The sequence below is a fragment of the Triturus cristatus genome, chromosome 1_2 (genome assembly GCF_964204655.1).
Source record: "Triturus cristatus chromosome 1_2, aTriCri1.1, whole genome shotgun sequence".
Classification (NCBI taxonomy): Eukaryota; Metazoa; Chordata; class Amphibia; order Caudata; family Salamandridae; genus Triturus; species Triturus cristatus.
The window spans coordinates 1,162,209,495-1,162,228,959 of NC_140580.1; the positions used below are offsets into that span (position 1 = coordinate 1,162,209,495).

The 19,465-nt window shown below is 45.4% G+C and overlaps 1 protein-coding gene across 1 annotated transcript in view; it reads right to left on the bottom strand.

The window, feature by feature from the left end:
* HMCN2 (hemicentin 2) overlaps nt 1-19,465 on the bottom strand; it is a 769,579-nt gene that overhangs the window by 191,689 nt on the left and 558,425 nt on the right. The window contains exons 40-42 of the mRNA XM_085613971.1: nt 11,860-11,983; nt 8,343-8,518; nt 7,816-7,912 (exon numbers count right to left, since the gene is read on the bottom strand). Of these exons, the coding sequence (XP_085470097.1) occupies nt 7,816-7,912; nt 8,343-8,518; nt 11,860-11,983 (397 nt within the window). The remainder of the gene's footprint in view (nt 1-7,815; nt 7,913-8,342; nt 8,519-11,859; nt 11,984-19,465) is intronic.

A 19,465-nucleotide genomic window follows, 5' to 3' on the forward strand; every position in this document is an offset into this window, starting at 1 on the left:
AGAAGTCATTAATATTGTTTGCAAGAGTATAGTTGTTTAAAATATCGATTTTTTAATTAGTGTTATGTATTTTAGTTTATATTTTAAATGTATGCTATGTGTATTAAATATTTAATAGTTAGAAATGTTACTTTAATTAAATTGTGCGTTTTTAGTTCCGTAGTGGGTTGTAGGTTTATAGGGGAATAGGATGGAAAGTAATTTATTTATAATATATCAATGATTATTTTTTATTTATTTAATTGAAATTTTATAGTGTTAATTGAGGGAAGTAATTTATTTGTAATTAATTATTAATTGGTTGTTAATTAATTCATTGGTAATTATGGCAATTGTGTAATTTGTTTTAGGTGCAGGTTGTGTGGTTTATAGGGGTAAAGGGTGGAAAATAATTTCTTTTAATTAATTAATAATTAGTTATTAATTAATATTAATTATTTAATTGAAAATTAAATATGGGAATTGTGTAATTAATTTTAGGTGCGGGTTCTGGGGTTTATAGGGGTAAAGGGTGGAAAGTAATTTATGTGTAAATAATTAATAATTCGTTGATCATTAATATTGATTAATTGATAATTAATTAAGTTAATTTTTAATTTTTGTGTGTGTGGGTTTTGGTTTTACAGGGGTAAAGGAGGGGGAGTAAATTATGTTTACTTACTTTATAACCAGTTGTTAAATACTATTTGTTTTTAAATGGGAAATACATTAAATTTGTGTAATTTGTTTACAGTTTAATTTTAGTGGTGGGGATTATAGGGGTAAAGGGTGGGAAGTTAATGCATTTTTAAATGTATTTATTTGTTTTTTAATTAATAATAATTTTTCAATTGATCATCAATTCTATTAATTATGGAAATACAGTTTTTTTCAAATTTAGATATGGGTTGTGAATTGTATGGTGTTACAGGGTAGGAAGTAAATAAACGAAATGTATGTAATAATTAATGTTTTTGTCTCTAAATAATTGTTTGTTTACAAATTATATTTTTCTTTTATTTAATATAATATTTGTAGGTATTTGTCATATGTATTTAACATTATAATATGTTTTTTTTAAATATTACATATATTTTTATTATAATGTTTAATATATTTATATATTTTTTCTTTATTTTGTTATTTAAATATTTTTTTGTTGTTGTTGATATTTTGTTTGTTTTTAATTTTGAACTGACTGGAGTGGCAATACTGTTTTTTACCCCTCCGCAATCCAACAATTTTCCTACTGTTGCACTGACTGGAGTGGGAATTGTAAATGTCATCCCTCCGCTATTAACACTTTCCCTACTGTTACATTCATTGGAGTGGGAAAAAGTAATTTTTACCCCTCCGCTATCCAACACTTTCCCTAATATTACACTCATTGGAGTGGTAATAGTAATTTTTACCCCTCCGCTATCCAACACTTTACCCACTGTTGCAGTGACTGGAGTGAGAAATTTAAGTTTAAAGATTTTTAAATAGTTTAATGTTTTAATTTATAATAAAATGTTTGTAATGGATTTTATGTTATTGGTACATATATATATATATATACACATTTATTTGTTAAATATTTATATAATGTTGAAATTAGATATTTTTTTAAATTAATAGATTATTAATGGTTTTAAAGTAAATATATATATATATTAATTATTATATGTGTGTTTAACTTTTTTAATTACGTTTATTTGTTATATTTGTTAAACTGTATATTAAATCTAATTGTTTTTAAAATAAATGTTATTATTTAATATATTTACTATTTATTATTTTATAACAAAAATTTATATTTTTGTATATACCTTTATAAATGTCGGATGTTGATATTTTTTACATCGATATTTATAACTCGATATTGTGGTATGGGGATATTTTGGGTTTCGATATTCTGTCAGTGAACCAGCATAGTGCCCATCCCTACACATTTCTGAATCCATGCATTAACGCTTAGCAAAGGTGTGTAGGGATGCTCACATTGCTTCTCTGAAAATCTCTGCTATTGGAACTCCTCTGGCAAGAGCAGAAGTGGTCAATTTGGCACTGGTGGACAGAGCCCTTATCCTTTCCAGAGGTTCCTTTTTGGTCAAGGCATAATGGGTCTTAAAGCAGAGGATGCTCCCTTTTCTGAACTGCGTTGCCTATTTTAGCACCACAGTTGCCCAAGAAGATCTGGTCATCCAGTCATATGTCCTTGGTGCCATCCAAGTAGTAGTTGACCACCCGCCTAGGATCCACCCTATCTAACCGCTCCTCCTCCTTCGTGGGACAGGGCGAGGCATAAATTGACATAAGGGTGATGGACTGAAAAGAGGTGAAGGAAGGTAGCCTTTGGTTCACAACTCTAACCTGTCAGGATAAAAGGAGGTGAAAGGTGGGTGAGAACTGAGAGTTTGCAACTCACTTACTTGTCTGGCTGATGTGCTCTCCACTAATAACACTGTCTTTAAAGCCAACATTCTTAAAGGACAACTATGCAGGGGTAAACGGAGTCACCATTAGAAAGGTTAATAATAGGTTAAGGTCCCACTGGGGCACATCTAAGGGAGTTGGAGGATACAGATGTGTCAACCCCTTCTAAAACGCATCACAATGTGGGACTTGAACAAGGAAAGCTGGTCTTAAAGATAGAGGAATGCTGACAATGCAGCCAAATACTCCTTGGCAGCGGCTACCGCACAAACCCGCTGGGCAAGGGAAATTGTGAACTGCAAGACCTGGGACAACTTAACCTGTAAGGGGTCCACGTTGTTGTCCGTGCACCAAGCAATGAAGTTACTACATCTTCCAGAGTAAGCAAATTTGGCCGAGGGGCAACATGCTGACAATATGTTCACCACCTTCGGTGGCAGATGAAAGGAGTTCTGATATCCCCACTCAGGGGCCGATTCCGATCCGGGTCGGAAAGCACTCAGACCGAGCCGGTTTCGGAGTGTTTTCCGACCGAGCCGGAGTCCTGCAGTCCGACCGAGCGAGTACGATGCGGTCGTATGCTGTCGGACTTGGTTCGGTCGGACTCACATAGAAGTCAATGGGAGCCGGTCGTACGACGCGTACATGGGCTCCCATTGACTGAATGGGTAAGTGCACCCTCTACAGTGAGTACGCGTCGGTGCCATCCGCACTGTACATGCCTGTGTTGGGGAGACCCATGGGTCTCCCCCTGTGTCCGAGTCGTAGGGCTGTGGGTGACAGGGGGCCCGACGCGGACCCCCAAAGGCAACCACACGGACGATTTGCGAGCCGGACACTCCGGCCTGCACAGGCTGTCCGACGCGTACATTGTACTGGCTCGGTCGTGAATCGCATCCATTGCATGCCACGGTTAGCTTACGACCGAGACGTATGGAGCGGTTCGGACCCGGAAACGAGTCGGTCGGTGAATTTCATGTAGCTCGCATCGTACTTGCTCGCTCGTACAGCTGTACGAGTCGGGCGGAGATTGGGACACAGAACCATCCCCATCGAATGGGAGAGAAGGTTCCAGTCTGAAAGGCAGCTTGAGCTGGGAACATATGGTGAAGCACTGAAGGTCCACATACCACACCCTCCTTGGCCAATGACTTGGGCCCGATCTTGGCGTATCTTACTCAGAACTTGAGGAGTCAAGGGTATGGGTGGAAATGTGTCGTGCAGCTGAAAGTTACACTTTAACTAAAACAAGTCGCCCTAGGCTCCCAGTAATGAATACCGGAGGACACAGAACTGTTGGTACTGAGCAGTGTTCAATGAGATGAACAAAGCCCCGGGAGGAGTGCCCCACTGGGTGAAGATGTCCTGGACTACCTCTGGTAGAAGATGCCATTTGTTGTCGGCAAGATAATGCCGCCTCAAGCTGTCGGCTGCAACATTCAGAGACCCCACAAAGTGCCCAGCAGTGATCCAGATCCCCTTGGCAGTGTGCTCAAAACCACAGACTCAACGCTTGCAAGCAAAGAAGTGACACCCTACTCCCCCTTGCTTATTGATGTAACACATCACTGTTGTGTTGTCCATCAAGATCTGGACAGACCGACCTTGGATGGAGGGGAGGAAGGCTTTGACTGCCAGCTGAATTGTCCTCAGTTCTAACAGGTTGATATGAAGAATCTGATCTTCCTGAGATCAGAGGCATCAAATCTCCAGATAGACTCCCTGCCCTACGTTGGTGGGGAAGTGAAGGACACCCGAAAACTCAGGTTTGCCTCTTACCCCACCAAAACACTTCTGCCGCAGCACTGGGAGAGATCATGATGAGTCTGACAGGTCTCCCCCATACAGTAGCCACTGCTAGCAGAGGCACCTCTGAGGGCCCTCGTGCACCAACATGCAGCATTGACCAGGGAACATGCAGGGAGCTAGGGAACCCCGGAATCTCAGAACTCTCACACCTTGTTAGAAGAACAATAAAAGTCTCTAGCTTCAACGCCAATAACACTATAGCAAGAGTCCGGATCTTGAACTTTTCCTTGTTCAGGTAGGAATTCTATTCTCTGAGGTCCAGGATTGGCTGTAGGCCACCGTCCTTTTTGGGATGAAGGAAGTAATGGGAGTAGCAGCCATGGCCACTTTCCTGATCTGGCACTAACTCCACAGATTCCTTGAAGAGGAGTGCGGCCCCTTCCCCTTGCTGGATGGTGAGGTGGTCTGGAAAAAGATGGTAGAACTGGAGGTGAAAAATTGGGTGGGTGGAGCCAGAAGGAAGGGAATGGTGTAGCCTCTTTCTATGATTTGTAAGACCCACTAGTCCAAAATAAAGGCCTTGGAGGCCCGAAGGAAGGAGGACAGCTGCACTCCCACAGATTCTGAGTGAACTTGGGGAAGCAAACTAAGGGCCTGATTTAGATCTCGGTGGATGAGTTACACTGTCACAACGGTGACGGATATACCGGTAGCCGAAATATAAATCCCACAGGATATAATAGGGTTTATATTTCGGCGGATGGAATATCTGTCACCGTTGTGACAGAGTAACCCATCCCCTGCGATCTAAATCAGGCGCTAAGTCTGCTCGCTTGGTGATGAGCGAGAGGAGAGGAAGAGGAGTAGGTTTGCTGAGTGGATCCTCTGGCCTTTCCTCTGGCCCTGACCCTATACTGTTTAACAAGTGGATATGTTGCTGTTGTGATTGGGGCTTGTAGGGTTACCGCTTTCAAAAGAAACATTTCTTGAGATGCCACGAAAATGCAGAAATGCGTAGCCATCCCTCATAGGCAGCAGCATTTGAAGTCCTAAAGAGCAAGCTGTTGCTTTGCTGGTCTTGAACCTTTCCAGCGCAGACTCCGCTTTATCTCCGAAAGCACGCTTAAGCCCTACTGTCAAATGGAAGATCCACGAGGTGCTGATTTCATTATGTGGCATGATGCATTCTGACCATCCTGGACCAGCTCTTGAAGTGTGCCCTCATCTCTTCTGGTATGTGAGGCGCTACCATCTGAGCCATATCCTATGGGGCATGGGTGTAGCATGCTCGGAGGCAGGACGCATTCAGGGACTTTAATCCCAGTAGAAAAGGTATTTTTTCCATAGTCTCAAAGCGCTTGGAGTTCCAGGTCCGAAGGGGTGATTGGGAAGGGTTTAGCCAATTTCTTCTGACGAACATGATGCCTGTATGACCAGACTTTCAGGCAAAGGATGGGATGCAACGCCTCCCTGGACAGGGTGGTAGCGATGAGCCAAAAGTGTGAAGACCGCTAAAGCAGAGGTGGGCCTCTGCCACGCCACTAGGGCGTGATTTACTAGAGTATCATTGAAAGGCAGCAAGGGTTCTGGCATTGGGATTGTCAGCAGGAGGACTTTAGTGAGGACACTGGAGTTGACTTTCAATGTTGGGTGTTGAAGTTCCAGCACCTCAGCGACATTTGTTACCATGGAGTGAAACAACATCACCTCTGGCGTAGGGGTCGAGCCGGAAAGTCCATTACCATCTCAGGGGATGTGTGCAGGCCACCAGCATATTCCTGACACAGTCAATGCCCTAAAATCCTCCCCTAAAGCCTACAATTTTAAAAGATCTGAGTCCAGTCATAAAATGTTGTGGACTCTGCTTCTATGTTCCTCCTCCTGTATTAACTGTGCTTCTCTCTGTGACTTCTGTTGTGGCGTGACTTTGGGGACTGACGCTGATGGTGCTGAACCAAGTGCCCGTAGTGGAGGTGGTGGGTCCATAATAATCAGCTCCACCTCCAAGGACAAGGACCCTCTAGGAGTTAGAGGGCGTTGTGGTAACTTGCCTTCACAATGTTCCTTAGGTTGCCTGTGTATCTTTTTTATACCATCTGAAGACTGTGAAAATGGCAACCTTGTGCGAGGAGTGGAGTAACGTCCACTGCAGTTCTCGTGTCGGGCCATGAAGAGCTTCACGTCACGCCCTTTTATGGTCTTGGGTGCAGACTCCATCAGCATTCACAAGACAGGAAGTCATGGGCCAACCCAAGGCAACAGAGGCAGATGGAGAGTGGATCAGTTATGGACATCTGTCCCTCAAAATCCCTGCAGGGCTTCCAGCCTGATATCTAGGAGGAGACACTGGTACTGCATGAGAGAGCACGGAAGCTCCGAAACTCAGTCGAAAGTGCAGAAAAAATGGACCTGACATCGCTGCCCCAGGGTGGGCGCTGGATGGCTTTGGTGACGCCATCTTATACCATTTCTGGCATTGATATGAAGCTCCGACCCGAGACGCAAGAGCTTAGAAGTTTCCGGATCCAGTCTGATGCCTGGTACTATTCCACAGATGAGAAGTATCCATCAAAAAGGAGATTTATACAAGAGAAAAGAGAAATGTGTGTGGCAGCTATGACACTGTTGTTGAACTTTCACCACTCTTAGTCAGATTTATTAATTTATTTATTTAATTTATATTTTTGAATAGCACAGCTCCACCAGAGGGATTAAACATATTCAACAATACTTCAGAGCAAAGTACTGTTTTTTATATGATGTCAATGTTTTAAATTGTAATGATTTTTGTTTATCAAACAATAAAGAATTACTTACAAAAAACAGGGCAAAGCAGGAAGTGTGAGTAGGTTGTACATATAGACAGAACGTGCCTCACAATCACGGTGTGAGATAAAGGGCACGGCAGCCTTGAGGACACAATTTTGATGAAGAATCCTAAACCGGTTCCAGCACAGCGCCAAACTAAAAACACGCACCGTCTGGCAAAACCAATAGGTCTGACCTTGGCACGCTAACCCGATGGTTACATTTATAAAAACCTTTTATTGCAAGTACGTGCCACAAAAATGAAAAAATAAAACATGACGTCTAATACGGCAGCCAAATGCGTTTAATATGAATATACATTTAAAAAATAACCATCACATATTTTGTAAACACTGCTTCTTAGAAGGCAGATGTAGTTGGCACAGGGATAGAAATATCTTTTAGTTTTCTTGCACGTTACAGAAAAATATGATTCTAATTGGCATGTCAGCCCTGGCACTGAAGTTCAGTTCTTTTTCCAATATGCACATGTGATCAGAAAAACATCGGTCACAGTGAAGTTGGCGAATGGCTGAAAGGGGCTGACCCACTGCCCAATGCTGCGCTATGGTGGAAGGACATAAATGTGAATGACAGTTGAAAGGACCAATGCATGAAGACAGCTGGCCCAAAGCTCCTCTATGTATGTATATATGAATGTATGCGTTATGATTGTTTTTGTTACATTAGTCTAGTGAGATGGTTAAAGATGCCGCTCAGCTAAAGTTAACCAGAGAAGCTTGTGCACTGAGTCTGGGAGCGAAGTCTGCAGGGACGCGCTGTCCAGAGGGGAGGACACCTCAAGCTGCCTTGCCCCTAATTGCTCCTATCTGGCCTCTAAGAGGTGTGCTCAGGTCTCACCCCATACTTCCAGGTGGTAGTGCTTCTCCGATCGCCCGGCGTTGTTGGAAGCCTCACAGGTGTACAGTCCTGCGTCCCGTACTTGGACGTGCTCAATCTGTGCAACGCAAAGCAACAGTTAAGACTTTCCTCTGCTTTTTACTGTTTTTCTACAGCTGTCTTTTCTTCTTTCCTTTTATGCTGTCATTTTCAAATTCTCCATCTCTTATACTCTGTAGATGTTTCCTCTTTCCTGTTTCTCTATTGTCTTTCTCTCTGTCTTCTTCACATTCTTGCATACCATTTGCTCGTGCTCTTTCTCTTTCCTCCTTTTTTCTTTCTCTCTCTCCCTCTCTGCTCTCATTTACTCTTTCCCTCCCTCATCATATTTCTCTTGTCCCTCTATTTTCCATTCCTCCATTTTCTTTAGTCTTGCGTCTGTGTTTCTTCTCTCTCTCAAGTCTTTTTATTCTTTCACTTCCCTCTATTTTCTTCTGCATTTTCTCACTATTCCTCCTGCTCCAATCTTTTTTTCTCCACGCTCTTACCTGTAGATAGCTGCCATCTTCAGAGATGTGTGTGCCCGCCCTCTTCAGGAGGGGACGTCTATCCTTCAGCCAGTTCAGAGTGGGGGGTGGGATGGCATGGCTCTGACATTCTAGGGTCACAGACTGGTTTACGATGACAGAGGTGTTCAGCTCCTCTCCGAGGATACTGGGGGGCACTGGAAGAGAAAAGCACATAAAGTGGTACAGAGGGAATTAGCTACTTGAAAAGATCAATCAGGATTTATAAAGCGCTGCAAACCACCCGTGAGGGTCTCAAGGCAGTGGAGATGGTTAAATACTTCGTGGTGATCTGTTCATTTAGTCGCAATGAGGGAAAACAAGGAGAAAGCAGTGCAAACGAGGGTAAAAGCAAGGAGAAGGCATTATAAAAAAAACTGAGGAAAAAGCAAGGAGAAAGCAGTGAAACACGAGGGAAAAGCAAAGAGAAGGCACACAAAAATGAGGTAAAAAAAAGAAGGGAAAAGTAAGGAGAAGGCTCTTAAAAAAACATAGGGAAATGCAGGGAAAGCAGTGAAAACATGGGAAAAGCAACGAGAAGACACTCAAAAATGGGCTAAAACGCCAGGAGAAAGCAGTAAAAAACAGGAAAAAGTAAGGAGAAAGCAGTGAAACCGAGAGATGAGCAAGGAGAAGGTATTCAAGAAATGGGGGGCAAGCAAGAAGAAGACAGTAACAGCATTAGAAATGCAATAGGTCTTGTGTTTATTTGAGTTAGAGCTATTGGCATAGCCCAACAGCTACCGGACAGAAATTGCCACTTTGCTGGAGCTAAACAGAGCCTTACTCCATGAAACGGCCTGAAAGCCTAAAACGATGTTGATAGCCTATAAAATAAAAAGGCAGATCAGGATGACCAGGAGGAACTGAGGACGTATTGGGATGGCCAACGCAAGTAAACAATGAGTGAAATCGCCTGGGCGTGACCCAAGCATGCAAAGGCAGGAGAATCAGACCCAATGCACCAATAAAAAAAAGTATTTCTAAATGGCACAACAACGAACAAATGGCAATTCATGGGCATTCCAAAAGCCGATAGAGGCGATAACAACAGGTCTTGCAGGCAGCGCATGCGCGCTGCCTAGGCTCGCCCTAAAAGCGACGGAAAAGCAAGGAGAAGGCTCTCAAAAATTGGGGGAAAAGCAGGGGAAAGCAGTGAAAAAATTAGGAAAAAGCAAGGAGAAGGCACTCAAAAAACAGGAGGAAAAGCAAGGAGAAGCAGTGAAAATGAGAAAAAAGCAAGGAGATGTTGCTAAAAAAAACAGGTGAAAAGGCCAGGAGAAAGAAGTGAAAATGAGGGAAAAGTAAGGAGATTATAAGCCTCTCAAAAAAAATCGGGAAAATCAGGAAAAAGCAGTGAAAAACAAGGGAAAAGCAAGGAGAAGGCACTCTAAAAGCAGGGGAAAAACAAGGACAAAGCAGTGAATATGAGGAAAGAGCAAGGAGGAGGCACTCAAAAAATGGGTGGAAAAGCAAGTAGAAGACAGTAAACAATGAGGTAAAAGCAAGGGAAGGCTCTCAGAAATGGTGGAGAAGGCAGGGGAAAGCAGTGAAAAATGAGGCAAAAGCAAGGAGAAGGCAACAAAAAAATGGGAGAAAGGGCAATGAGGAAGCTGTAAAAAATGAGGGAAAAGTAAGGAGAAGACACTCAAAAAACAGGAGAAAAGCAAGGAGAAAACTGTGGAAAATTAAGGGAAGTAAGGAGAAGGCTCTAAATAAAATGGGGAAAAGCAGGAGAAAGCAGTGAAAAAGAGGGAAAAGCAAGGAGAGGGCACTCAAAAAAACAGGAGGAAAATAAGGGGAAAGCAGTGAAAAAGAGGAAAAGCAAGGAGAAGGCACTTAAAAATTGGAGAAAAGGCAAGGAGGAAGCTGTAAAAAATAAGGGAAAAGTAAGGAGAAGACAAAAAAAACGGGAGAAAAGCAAATAAAAAGCTGTGAAAAATGAGTGAAAAGTAAGGAGAAGGCTCTCAAAAAACAGGGGGAAATGCAGGAGAAAGCAGTGAAAAAGAGGGAAAAGCAAGCAGTAGACACTCAAAAATGGGAAAAAGCAAGGCCAAAGCAATGAATATGAGGGAAGAGCAAGGAGGAGGTGCTCAAGAAACGAGGAGAAAAGCAAGTCGAACATAGTAAAAAATGAGGAAAAAGCAAGGAGAAGGCTCTCAAAAATGGGGGATAAAGCAGGGGAAAGAAGTGAAAAATTAGGGAAAAACAAGGAGAAGGCACTCAAAAAATGGGAGAAAAGGCAAGGAGAAAGCTGTGAAAAATGAGGGGAAAGTAAGGAGAAAGCACTTAGGAAACAGGGGGAAATGCAGGAGAAAGCAGTGACAACAACGAAAAGCATAGACGCAGTCTCATTGAAGACAGTCTCACTTTCATGGCTGCAATGTGAAAAAAACTTTTCAGTAAAGTAAATGCTAATGAGCCCTTAGATGGCAGAAGTATTTACAACATGTGAACCTGTGATACTATTCACACGGCAGTAATGAACCTCTGGAAGGCGTTTGGAAATACACAGTTTGAGAGGCCCTCTTTGTTTGACCCGGTACCCTGGAGCTTGGGTTTCCTTTGGGAAATATTTGTCCCTGTAGCATAAAGGGTGTTTACAAACATATTGTTGTTTTTCTAAGTACGGCATGGGTGTTTCCAAACCTGAGTTGAAGTGCAGTCTGGCCATCGAGCAGACACCTTAGAAAGTTATTTAAGGTACATTAATTGTCAAAGCTAAAAATTTTGAATCTGAGAGGAGCAAATGAAACTCACTAGCCCTGCCATTAGAGGGTGGAATTATGTATGCATCAAAACCTGACTATTATAAGCAACAGTGCTTCACATGGAGGATGGCTTGCAAAATGCAAAGTATAAGATAGATGCAATCAATTAGAAAATAAATAAATGAAAAGCAGAAATAGAAACACCTAAGAAAGGTTTGCCATAAGGTTGGCTGTATTTCCAAAGTGTAAGCATGTATATGAAACACCTGCAGCCAGTTTACGAGAAGTCGCAAACACTGCAGAGGGGAACCTAATGTATGAATTCTACGAGGCTCTTACTATGGTCTCCAGTGTCGGAGACGGCGTTTGGACCCAGTCATGATTTAGGGGTCAATATCACAGTAATGAGGAAGGTAGGTGTAGGGTGAAGCTCAGGGGTGAGCCTTTTGTCCAGTCTTACAGCCGTACATGGTAACACACTGGGAGGTGTATGCATCTCTGACTGCAGATGGGCCCGCTGGCTGGTTTATTACTCACAGGGTTGGTCCTCTCTGGTTTTACGCCATCACAGGGAGGTCATCTGCCCCCTTTTCACCCTGATCCATCTACTGTTCGCCTTGGGTGGGAATAGTGGGAGTTTTTACAATAACACAGAGAACCATCCTTTTGAAGCTGTGCACAGCTCGCCCACCAGTGGATTGTTCGCACCTGGAAGTGGTTGGTTTACTTGATGCCAGGGGGAATCTTCTAACCCAGGTATCATGATGAGGTCACAGGTCCATACTCACAATACACTTGCAGGGTGAAGTCTCGCCGGTCCTCGCCCGCGACATTCACTGCCACACAAGCGTAAGCTCCTGCATCCGAGACTTGGACCGCAGCCAGCTGTAGGATTCGCCCCTGCATCAAGACCTGCAACAAACCACGACACAGAATTAGGGCAAACATAGGTGCAATATGCAAACGTCCCTCATAGTGCATACATCAAACAGGGGTCCTCTGCATCCTTCACTGGGCCGATGCCAAGTACATGTACATGGTTCCACTAATGCCACTGAAAGGCGAGTATGTCTAATTGATGTTAGTAGAAAACACGAACGTTAAACAGGCCAACTCATGTTATGTCCCGAAATGTACAGGGGTACAGGCTTTGCAACTCAAGGGCCCCACAGCATGGAACACACTTCTATTGGCACTCACTTTAGGACCATCAACAAGGGGTCAAACCTTCAACCCCTCACCTCCACTTTTCACCACCTCAGTGAGAGTGTGAAGGGAATGCCCCCTCTGCAGGTCACTGAGAGTTCACAGCACACTCCACCCAAGACACTGACAGCTCCCAGAGCACCCACTCCTCTCAAAGGACACAGGCAACTCCCAGCATACCCACTACCACCCAAGGCACCGACAGTTCACAGGACCCATGATACCCACTCTCACCCAGGGGCACCGCTGTTCACATGACCCAGGATACCCACTCCCACCCAAGGGCACCGACTGTTCACAGGACCCAGGATACCCACACCCACCCAAGGGCACCGCTGTTCACATGACCAAGGATACCCACGCCCACCAGAGGGCACCGCTGTTCACATGACCCAGGGTACCCACTCCCACTCAAGCGCACTTACAGTTCACAAGTCCCAGGATACCCACTCCCACCCAAGGACACCGACAGTTCACAAGTCCCAGGATACCCACTCTCACCCAAGGGCACCGCTGTTCACATGACCCAGGATACCCACTCCCACCCAAGGGCACCGCTGTTCACATGACCCAGGATACCCACTCCCACCCAAGGGCACTGCTGTTCACATGACCCAGGATACCCACTCCCACCCAAGCGCACTTACAGTTCACAAGTCCCAGGATACCCACTCCCACACAAGGGCACCGACTGTCCACAGGGCCCTAGATACCCACTCCCACCCAAGGGCACCAACAGCTCACAAGTCCCAGGATACCCACACCCACCCAAGCCCACTGACAGTTCACAAGTCCCAGGATACCCACTCCCACCCAAGGACAACGACAGTTCATAAGTCCCAGGATACCCACTCCCACCCAAGCGCACCAACAGTTCACAGGGCCCTGGATACCCACTCCCACCCAAGGGCACTGACAGTTCACAAGTCCCAGGATACCCACTCCCACCCAAGGGCACCGACAGTTCACAAGTCCCAGGATACCCACTCCCACCCAAGCGCATCGACAGTTCACAAGTCCCAGGATACCCACTCTCACCCAAGGGCACCGCTGTTCACATGACCCAGGATACCCACTCCCACCCAAGGGCACAAACTATTCACAGGGCCCTGGATACCCACTCCCACCCAAGGGCACCAACTGTTCACAGGAGCCTGGATACCCACCCTCACCCAAGGGCACCGCTGTTCACATGACCCAGGATACCCACTCCCACCCAAGGGCACCGACTATTCACAGGACCCAGGATACCCACACCCACCCAAGGGCACCACTGTTCACATGACCCAGAATACCCACTACCATCCAAGGGCACCAACTGATCACAGGACCCTGGATACCCACTCCCACCCAAGGGCACTGACAGTTTACAGGACTCAGGATACCCACTCCCACCCAAGGGCACCAACTGTTCACAGGGCCTAGGATTCCCACTCCCATTTCAAGACACAGACAGTTCCCAGGATACCCACTCCCACCCTAGGCACCAACAGTTCACAGGACTCAGGATACCCACTCCCACCCAAGGCACCAACAGTTCACAGGACTCAGGATACCCACTCCCACCCAAGGCACCAACAGTTCACAAGTCCCAGGATATCCACTCCCACCCAAGCGCATCGACAGTTCACAAGTCCCAGGATACCCACTCCCACCCAAGGACACCGACAGTTCACAAGTCCCAGGATACCCACTCTCACCCAAGGGCACCGCTTTTCACATGACCCAGGATACCCACTCCCACCCAAGGGCACCGACAGTTCCCAGGATACCCACTCCCACTGCAACACACAGACAGTTCCCAGGATACCCACTCCCACCCTAGGCACCAACAGTTCACAGGACTCAGGATACCCACTCCCACCCAAGGCACCAACAGTTCACAGGACTCAGGATACCCACTCCCACCCAAGGCACCAACAGTTCACAAGTCGCAGGATACGCACTCCCACCCAAGGACACCGACAGTTCCCAGGATACCCACTCCCACTGCAAGACACAGACAGTTCACAGGACACCCATGCCCACCCCAGGACCCCATACCCGCAATAGGACACTGACAGCCCTCATGACATCCACCCCCACTCACACACTGACAGTTCAGAGTATCCCCATTCCCACTACAACAAACTAGAAAGGTTTCTAGGGCATCCACTCTCTCCAGGACACCCACTCTCACCGACAGCTCCCGGGACGCCAACTCCCAGCTCCTTCCAGACACCTACCCCCATTCAGACACTTACAGTTCCCAGCACGCTCACTCCCATTCGACACCGAGAGTTTGCAGAGCATGAACCCCCTCTCCAGGACACCAACTTTTCACAGGACAACTAACCCCACTTTAGAACACCCACAGCTCCAAGGACAAACGCACCCACTACCGAACACCCACACCCAATCCAGTACACCAACCCCCATTCAAACACTTTGTAGGAAGCTGACTGTATATGGCATGCCCACTAGGTAGTTATACGGTGCACAGAGTGCAGGGGTTCCCCAAAAGTGTACAGGGCTCAATAAAACCCCCAAAGTTCTCTATTAGTGGTAGTGTGGTTGAGCAGCCTTAGGCCTAACACAGAGGAGTGAAAGACATTTATTGCACAATATTGACCAATAATGGACACATGACTCAAAAAGGAGATCCACACCAATCTTGTAAAAATGAGCTTTGTTTGTGGTTTATTTTAAGACCAAGATCTTTGTAATAAGGTAAGTACATTTTTAATTAAAAATACTTTACACTTTCAAAACTCGACACTGCAATTTATGAACAGTTTAATGATATCCCATGGAGGAAAAGTATAATGCGGTTAAACAGGTAAGTACGCAACTTACAGTTCCAGGCTTCGCGACCAAGGTCAGCAACGGGCAAGGGTCAAGTGAGTATCAAAACTGCACCACCAGTGGCACAGGGGCGACTGGGTGCAGAGGTCAAAATCGGAGTTAAGCCCAATGCGTTTCAATGGTGACTGGGGGTGCTCAAAGCCACACTGCTTGCAGGTAAGTAGATTGGTTGCAGGGGCCAAGCTTTGAGAGATAGGACCAGTCAAGGGGGGGCACAAAGCAGCAACAAACATACACCACCTGCGCTGGCCGGGTGCAGGGTGCCATTTCAGCATCGGGCGTCCAATGCTTTGCAAAGAGGATTCTGCTTTTGACAAACAGGCTTCAGGCGTTGCACCAGAGGTTGCAGGAAGGAGACCAGCGACAGCAGAGGTAAGTAGAGATGTAGAGGGTTGTAGGGACACAATCAGTTCAGCTCACCCAGGCCCAGGGGCTTCAGAGGCGCCTTTCCACATTGGAGTCTTCTTGCCGGAGCCAGTAGTGGTCAGGGGGAGCATCTGGATTCACACTGCAGGCGCCGCCGTGAAGGTCAGAAGTCAGCCAACACTGGATTCCAGGTCAGAATCGCTGGGGAGACTTCACTGGATAATTGAGTCGCTCAGACATGGGCCGTGCGGGTCGGTGCAGAGTGGTGAGTACTCAAGGTTCCAGACGGCACAGGAGTTCTTGGAGTTAATTTCTTCTGGACAGGTCCACTGTCCACGGGAGTTTGGAGTCTTTTTCGAAAGCAGCAGTCCTCCCAAGGTTTTCAGAGGTCACTGGCAGCAAGACAGGTTGCCTTTTTGCGCAGCCTCATCAAAGCTGGAGACAGGCTGGCAGGGCTAGGTCCAAGGAAGTCGTCATCTTCACGCTCCTCTGCAGGGTCGACTTCAGGGATGTCTTCTTTCTTCTTAGGTCGTCACAGATCTAGTTTTACGGTCTGAAGGAGCTTCCTAAATACTAGATTTAGGGGGCGTTTTTAGGGGATTAGCAGGTAGGACCAATGGACACCTTACATGGGGTGACTACACCCTCAATTGTGCCACCCTCCTGTGGGATGGTGCATAATCCTAGCCCTGATTAGAAGAGTCACTTCATCTTCAAGATGGAGGGGACTGAAAGTGTGGTTAACTGCGCCTCCTCCACCTGAGGGGTGGAGTTGGCAAAGGTGGGCACATCTCCTAGTCTTTCATAGTTTTCCCGCCCAAAGTGGGGGTGTAAACTGGGGGCTACCATCTGCTGCTAGCAGCAGAGGCTGGGGGTCACATTACAAAGGTGGCAGGCCTTTGAGGCTTTATCTTCGAGCACTGGGCCCATCCTGGGAGATGAGGTGTAACACCTCTGCCCAGGATGTGCATTGTTCCTGGTCCCAGAGAGCAGAGGCTCTCGACCCAGGGATTCAGAAACATGTCTGTGTGTGGCAGGCTGTCTAAAGCCATTGAGTGCCCAGGGTTGGTAGGTTTTCAGGGGGCACCTCTGAGGTGCCCTTTGAGTACATGGTGAAATAAATCTCACACTGGCATCAGTGTGGATTTATTACAAGGAGTTGTTTGGGACCAAACATTCCTGGGATCAGTGAAGCCATCATGGTGCTGTGAAACTTGGGTTGTCAAGATCCCAGCCCATGTACTCTCTATAGCTTCCCTGGCACTTATAATATTAAGAAATATACCCTAATAATGTAGGGGCATATCTGCTCATGCAGATATGCCCACACCTGTGATATAGTGCACCCTGCCTTAGGGCCTGCTAGAGGAGTGACTTACCTATATCTTGAGCAGTGCTAGTTGGCATGGCACACAGGCAGTGTGCCATGTCGACTTTGTTGTTTTGTCTGCATGATGTAGTGGCAGTCTTCATGGCCTAGGTGAGAGGTCCCTAGGGGACCCTCTTCAGTTCCAATGTCCTAGGTACCCATGTACATTTTACTAGGGACTTACAGAGGACCTGAAGGGCCAATTGTGGGTCAGGTTTAGGGAACCTGCACCACACTGGTACTTGGAACCTGCACCACAGGAACCCAGCACACTACAGTCAAAGTTGCATCAAAAGCCAGGCAAAAAGTGTAGTGGGGGTGTGAGAAAGTGGCTCTGTATATACTGTTCCCAAATAGGTACAGGGTGTACAGAGTCCACAGTCCCCAGAGGCTTGGCAGAGGCTAAAGTTAGATATAACCTTACTCTCTAAAGTGGTAGCTTGGTCGAGCAGTAAGGCAGTATCAGAGGACAGCGTAAAGCATTTGTTGTACACACTCAGTCAGCAAATGGTCTCACACACTCAATAACTGAACTCCTGGCCAATGGTTTATATATAAAAAATATATGCTTGTTTTATTTTAGAACCAACACTTGGCATTAAAATATACTTTCTCAGAATGAGATGCTTTATATAAATACTTTTGCAATATGCAATTTACTTTTGTAGAAAGTTACAAGTGGTTGCAATAGGCAACACAATTTTAAACACAATAATGCATTGAGCTCAATGGAAGTTTCAAGTTATTTGCAACAGATTACTTTTAGGATTACTTTTGGAATTCCAGGACTGGATCCTAGATTCAGTCCTGGGTCAGTACTTAGAATCAAGTGATGAAAGTCGACTTAATTACTGTGATGATTTTTAAACAATATTTAGCTATTTTAAAAGTTGACACTTAGAAAATATTTCAAAGAAAACAGTCAATGATTCCCTATGGAAGAAAATTCAAGTTGCAGGTACAGTATGTTCTCGTTACTTTTGGAATCCAGTACTGGGTACCTAGAATCAGTACTGGGACCTTTTTCCAAAACAGATAAGTAATTACGTTTTCAGATATTATACGATGTTTAAAGAATATTTAAAGATTGCAGAAATGGACACTTAGAAGAAATTTCACAGACAAACAGTCAATGATTTCCTATGGGAGAAAATTGGGTTACTGGTAAGTATAGTTGTAAGTATTTTTCAGAGTCAGTGCTGGGCACCAAGATCCAGCACTGGGAGCTCACCTAAGACCAGGTGAGGATTTTCGTTTTTGTTACTCGGCTGATTTTTGGTGAATAGTTTAAGATTTGAAAAGTCCACACTTAGAAGAAATTTCAGGAAAAAGCCAGTCAATGTTACCCTATGAAGAAAGGAATATGCTACTTACCTGTATGCATCTGTTCTTGGCATGTAGAGCTGCAGATCTACACACTTGTGCATAGATCGCCATCTGGTGTTGGGCCCGGATGTTTGCAGTTTGTTTTTTCTCTTGGAAAGTCTTTGGAAGTCACGAGTTCGGTGACTCCTCCCTTGGATCGTATTGCGCATGGGCTTCGGCTCCATCCTCAGATTGTTTTTCGCCAGCAGGGAAAGATGGAGCGTAGTAATAACAGTGAAGATGCCCATGTGTGTGTTATCTAAATAAGATAAGCTGGAACAGATGCAGGTAGCCGGGGAGGCAATGAGCTGCAGATTACACACTTGTGCATAGATTATATAGCAGTACCCACCCTTAGCGGCGACCACCCGTATCTGTTGCAGTGGTTTGAAATAGTGTTTTAAGTACAGCCTGGCCCATACTAGCTTGTTGCTTAGTTTGCACATCTACACAATAGTGTTTGGTGAAAGTGTGCGGTGTTGACCATGTAGCTGCTTTGCAGATATCATCTAATGGGATGTTCCCTAGAAAAGCCATTGAAGTCCCTATTTTACGTGTAGCGTGGGCTTTAGGTGGAACGGATAGCGTTCGTTTTGCTTTATGGTAGCAAATTTGAATACATTTGACAATCCACATAGCTATCCCTGATTTGGAGATGGGGTTGCCCTTGTGTGGTGGAGAGAAAGAGACAAACAGTTGTTTGGTCTTACAGAAGGGTTGTGTTCTCTCGATGTAGTAGAGTAAGGCTCGTTTGACATCTAGTGTGTGAAGAGCTCTTTCTGCAACAGTTTGTGGTTGAGAGAAGAATACTGGTAGTTCTACAGATTGGTTTAGGTGAAAAGGAGAAATGACTTTGGGGAGGAATTTTGGGTTGATACGGAGAACCACCTTATTATGGTGCATTTGTAGAAACGGTTATTGAATAGCAAATGCTTGTATCTCACTGACCCTTCTGAGGGAAGTGATGCCTACAAGAAAAGCGGTTTTCCATGTTAGGAATTGAAGTTCACATTTGTGTAGGGGTTCAAAAGGAGGTCCCATTAGTCTGGTGAGAACAATATTTAAGTTCCACACAGGTGAGGGTGGCACTCTGGGGGGAATTATTCTTTTAAGGCCTTCCATGAAGGCTTTAATGGCAGGTACTCGAAAGAGTGAGAGATGTTGCCTGTTTTGTAGGTAAGCTCCTATGGCTGTGAGGTGTAGTCGAATGGACGTATAGGCTAGATTGCACCTTTGTAGGTGGA